The following is a 6,089-nucleotide window of genomic DNA, read 5'->3' as shown; positions in this document are numbered from 1 at the left end:
GCTCAACATGGCTTTGATTCAACGGACTTGTTGACTGAAGAATACGTACCACCATCTTGGTTTTGTTTTGAATCACAAATTTATTATGGACAATGAAAATTGGTTGGTTTGCTTTTTGGATAAACAAAACAAATGAACAATATTAAAATGATACATAAAATAAAACATATCAAAAACCCTTTATACATCAAAATATACTATTTACTCAAAAAGAGCATATTACAATATATATATATACATGTTCCAAGGTGGAATACATTCATGAGGTAAGTGAGGTAATATAATTTTAATTACTATACCTACTCAAATAAGAAATGTGTATTATTAATTATTAAAGTAAATAATTTATAACTTAACTGACATCCTTCAGGGACCAATACCACTAATACCACTAGATAAATGAGTCAAAGTAAATTAATTGATTAAGTTAATTATTTACTGCAGATTATTGATTAAATTAAATATTATTTAATTTAAAAAATAGTAGAACATAGTTATATATATGATCTGAAAATGATTTCTTTTGAAGACAAGAGATACAGCTCTAAAGATTTTATTTCATTTTTCTTGTGTAGGTTTAAGGATGGGGAAGAGTTGCAAGGATCAGATCGCATTAAGATAACTTGTAATCCAGATGGTAGTGTTAAGTTAAGGATTGATGAAGCCACACCTGCTGACTGTGGAGCTTACAAAATATTTGTTGAAAATCCTCTTGGAAATGATTACAGTATATGTGCAGTGGCAATTAACCGTAAGTTAAATTTTTATTTATTTATTTTTAACTTGTTTATGTGAAAGAAGTAATACAAATAAAAGAATCTTTTATCGTTTGTAGAAGCACATGTATCCTATATGAAGCTTGTCTTAAAACAGTACATTGATCCTGACTGAAATTCAGACTGGATGTTGGCAACAAAGTCTTAAGTGCTATAAAAATTCATTCTATCAATTTTGAAAAAAAAAATTATAACAGAATTTAGTTGTAAAACTACTGACACATTGAAAACCAAACTTTACCTACTTAAGAATATTTAATTTATAGACAGATGAGGGATGTGATTGCGACCAATAATAAATTCAACTCATATAATTTTTTATTATTGGCTATATGAACAGGACAGTTTCAAACCTCACTAAAAGAGGGGGCTTAGCCAATTACATAATAATAATAATAGCTTTATTGGCATCAGTATTGACAAAAGCCTCTTCCATAAGAAGGAATTCATATAGCAGGATAAAAGAAAGAAAAACATAGATAAATATAAAAAATCATGAATAGAAAAACTGAGTCCTCACAACCATGCACCAAAAGGAAAACACAAAACTAAATATTCTTTATAACTTTTTTCCATCTGGATTTGTCACTCGCAACCAACCATCAGTTTTTACCTACACACTGTGTTAGTTCATCCCTCCACCTGCGATGTGGTCGCCCCCTTTTCCTGTTGTCCTCTCTCGAGATCCACTCCATGCAAGCCTTGGTCCATCTATCGTTTTTCATTCTGGCAAAGTGAGCCAATTACATATCATGATTTATTCAATAAGTGCCAAACAGAATTCACAAAATTTGATATCAGTATTGTTTCAGAAATGATATATATGTTATTTTCATAGATACACCCATCTTGTTTCTGAAATAATCATTAAAATTGTATAGTATATAAAAATATTTTTAGACAAAATAGTTAAGTATGGATGGTTAAGTATGCATTGAATAGTTAAGTATGCATTATTGGATTTCATTTTAGTTTTGTTTTGTTTTAAAATTATTTTGGAATCATGTGGTTTTATTGTTCTTATTATTAAACTTAAGCATTTACATACACTTATACATATTTCCTGGACTGTTTATAATATTTTAAATAAAGTCCACCTATGTAGGATTGCCATATAGGACAATAATCGAAATAAAAAGATTGTATATAAGAAAACTTTCCTAATTTTTTTAGTTTTCATTTACAATAACTATAAGCTATGGTGTCATGACATTTGAATTTATTTATTCTGATGGAAATGATTCCTAACACAATTTTATATTAACTAATTTTTTTATCCTAAGTTACTGAGTTAATATAAAATTTTGTTAATTAAAGTACTTTCGTTGAGGGTTTTCCGTTTGATTTTTAGAATTCTTTTTTTAATACTTGACCCAATTGCAAGACAAAAAAGTGCTCTCAAGTAAATGACAATAATTCTTTTATTATTATCTGTTTTTCTGTTGGTGTTAAAAATTTTGAAAAATTATTTGATTTATTATTATTAAATTATGTTTATCTAAGTGCTTTCAAAAAGTTAAAAGTATTGATTGAGTTCAAATATTTTAAATATTTTTTAAACTTAAAAGCATAACTTATACCAATATTTATAGTAAAAAAGTCTATAATATGCCAAACAATAAGTTTGTTTCTATTTTCTGTAGCTAGACCAAGAGCACCAGAATTCATAAAAAAACTGCAAGATGTAACTGTAAAGGAAGGGGAACCTATGTTTCTTCAAGCACAAATTACTGGATTTCCACTACCAGAGCTGAAATGGTATAGTATTATATTTAATGTTTTGCAAAATATTTTATATAGTTATTTCATTTGTACCAAATTATAAATAATAAAAATTAAATAATATAGATGTTTACCTGAATCATGTGAGGAGATGTGGAGATGTGAAATGAGGATTTAAGATGGAAAGAATCCTTGTATGAGTAGGTGGTAGAGTGGGGAGCTTAATAGAAATTGAAAGTTCAACAGAAATGTGTGTGTAGCAAGATCAATAAATGTATTAGGTAATATAAATGTAACAGAATATATAATAATTATATATTGATATGAATCAAATAAAATAAATAAAGAAGGAGGTGGTGTAAGGTAGGAATAGTCATTGTGTTTCAGTTATTTGTGTTTGATATGATTTAGGATATGTGAAGGAAATACAATATTTATCATCAAATTGATGATTAACATGATTTTGAATTTAGTTAGCAGGAACTTAAAGCAATGTCTGTTAAAGTTAATAAAGATTATATTTCCCTTAACTGCAGACATGTCCTAAACCTTGTTTAACACAATTAACTATTCCCACCCTACACCACCTTCTTTATTTTATTTTATTCCATATTTCTACCCATTCTCATTAACTTTATATGTATATATATATATATATATATATTGTGATTGGGATGGCTTAGTGGTAAGGTACTAAGGACCCAGGTTCAAATTCTGCTACTGTTGCCATGAGTCAATCCTGTGGGTTAAGGAGCCCTCCAACCTCATACAGTGGTTACCCTTAATTGTGGAAAAATCTGGCTTTTGAGTGTGATTCTGACTAAATCACTTCCTTACAAAATACTGCACCCCTGGCCCTTCATGGATTGTAGCATTACAGATTTATTTTTATTTATAAAAATAAATAATTCTCATTGTGTGTGTGTCTGTGTATATGTATGTATGTATATATATATATATATATATGTATGTATGTATACATTTGTAAAATTATTTATTTGTTTTTTCTTTCTCCAGTCCTTTCTTTTCAGTCTTACTCTATGTCTGAATTTTGTAGTCTTTATTAGCTCTTATTACTTTTATTAATAATCCATACTTAGTATCTCCTTTTTATACCATATCACATTTTGTTTGTTGCATTATACATCTCCATTTTATGATCTATCTGTTAATTTCATCATTTTTTTGTTTACTGTTTAGTCTGTATATATATTTTTTTAATTTTTTGTTTTACAGTTTATGTATTCTGTTACATTTATATTATCTTGTACATTTATAGTTCTTGCTTGGCACAAAGTACCATTGAACCTTTAATATCTGTTAAGCTCCCCATTCTAACACTTACTCCCACTATTATGCTTTCCATCTTAAATCCTCACTTCACATCTTAAATAAATCAGGCGAGCATCTATATTATTTCTATTTTGATTATCCTACATTATTTCTTTATTTATCCATAAATCTATGTGCTAGATTTTTTATTGCACTTTACTTACCACTCATTTACTTCATCATTCAGTCTTTCTTTTAATTCTACAATGTTTGTTATTAATTCTAAACATTATTATTTCAATTTTTATTACTCCAGTGGTACATTTGCTATTCTATTACTTATTGCTGTACTTGTTATTAGTTAGTATAATACTCATTTATATTTATATTTTTAGTTTACTACATTCTTTATAAATATACATGGGCATAGGCAGAGGGAAGCAGGGAGGATAATGACAAAATAAACTAAGAAAACCTTGTAACAGAGATATATTATGGAGAAATAGGAACTGCATTTAAAAATAATAGAAACTACATTTATAAATAATCAGAACACCATATAGAATGATGTTTATGCACCTACAATTATTATTTCGTTCTATATTTTAATATCATGTTATTTTATAATTTTCCTTTAAATTATTTTCTTCAGTTCAAGAAATATAGAAATTATCTAGATTGTAAGAAAAAAAAAGGGAGAAAAACATTAGATACCAATGGATCTCCAGGCTAAGTAAGCCTTCAATATAAACAAAAATCAAGTTTCATTGGTTTTTCCAACAATGCTTCTTTTACAAGAAAAGTAAAATAATAGATCTAATTATGACTGTTGATCTTCTCTAACTACTGTGTGGATGAAGAAGTCCTGGAAAGACAGTCGGCTTGGAGTTGAGAATTTTTTTAATTCCTAGATATGTGTTGTCTGTTCATTGGGATGACAAATGCTACCTTTCCCAAGTTAAATATAGAAGTACAAAACTATTTTAAAGACCGAAATTTAATCATGTTTAATATTTTATAAAATTAAATATGCCTCTCAAGAGGACTAAAGAAGAAGCCATTGTTGTAAAAAAACTTTTTTTTAGTAGAGGAAGGATTGTTACAAATATCAGTACCTACACACCTTTGTTTACACATATACTTTTTTTTAAAACTTTTATACATTCCCAAATTTTTATGATTAGATTAGTCTTTAGCTTGGAGAATAATGTGGATTCAGATTTAGGAGGAAGTTTGCATGCTTCTTTTGGCACAAGATCTGCTTCCTAATTACTTGCAATTTCATATTGACTTTGTATCCACTGTTATATGATTGAGTATCTCATGTCTACAAAGCTGCTTATTGTGTTTTTAGGAAATGATATATTTCCCCAAGTCGCTCTTTCAAGGCTGCAGACAGCCGAAGTTGGGGCTGGGCAATCAAAGAATACAATGTTCTTATTTCAGTGTTGAGGGTTGACATACGTCCCACTGTAAGATATATTGCTTCTACTTCAGTATCAACATTTTTTTTTGCTTCCTGATAGACCTGCTTTTCCTCGAATACATTATGGAGAGCAATAACCATGTCCAACCACTCCCAAGGTTCTATCAACAAACTCATCACTGAAGATATGGAACTACTGAGATATTGGATAGCTAGTTTTCTTCTCTCATTACTATCAATCTCTGCTTTAGTTCCTCATAGATATAATACCCTTTTTATTTGGAAAATGGTTGTCTCCTAGGTTGCAAACTACAGTTTTCATATGGAAAAGAATGTTTCACCAGAAAGAAATTTTGTATCAATAAATACAAGAATAATATCATTCAATATAATTTTATACTATTTTGCTAACCCTTCACAATCTACTTTGGAAATTTCCTCTATTCCTAAACCTATTGGGTTTGAATAAACCATAGTCAATGTCAGTTAAAAAATAAAAAAAATTAAACACTTTTAAAGCAAGGTCCTAATTTTTGGGGAATAGTCAAATTTGACTGAAGTACATATTTTAACACTTGCTGTTAATCTTCATTAGTGCTAAAAGCTTTAAGGCTCAGGAGGTCTTGTTTAATAACCCATCATAATATCCCCATATTATGATATTTAATGTGGCACAATGAATCTTCATTGTACTTCCTCTTTTCATTTTAATCTCTTGTGTGTTTGTGAATATATATATATATATAAGTTACGGTATGAGTCAGCTGTTATTTCGATGTCAGCTGACTGAGGAGATCAGCTGATCGAGGGTATATAACAGATGTAACGAACACAATAAAGTCAGTGTTTTACAGCAGTACAAGCGAGTTAGATCTTATTCCTTCTTCTCTTTT

At 28.8% G+C, this 6,089-nt stretch overlaps 1 protein-coding gene across 4 annotated transcripts in view; it reads left to right on the top strand.

The window, feature by feature from the left end:
• The window catches only part of Obsc (Obscurin), a 185,041-nt gene that overhangs the window by 109,978 nt on the left and 68,974 nt on the right, over positions 1-6,089 (top strand). For all 4 annotated transcript variants that reach the window (XM_067045343.1, XM_067045345.1, XM_067045344.1 and 1 more), the window contains 2 exons: positions 576-751; positions 2,420-2,534. In XM_067045343.1, the coding sequence (XP_066901444.1) occupies positions 576-751; positions 2,420-2,534 (291 nt within the window). The remainder of the gene's footprint in view (positions 1-575; positions 752-2,419; positions 2,535-6,089) is intronic.

The sequence above is a fragment of the Halyomorpha halys genome, unplaced genomic scaffold, assembly GCF_000696795.3.
Source record: "Halyomorpha halys isolate HHAL.00 unplaced genomic scaffold, Hhal_1.1 Scaffold179.1, whole genome shotgun sequence".
Lineage (NCBI taxonomy): Eukaryota > Metazoa > Arthropoda > Insecta > Hemiptera > Pentatomidae > Halyomorpha > Halyomorpha halys.
This window is presented reverse-complemented; position numbering and strand designations above follow the sequence as displayed.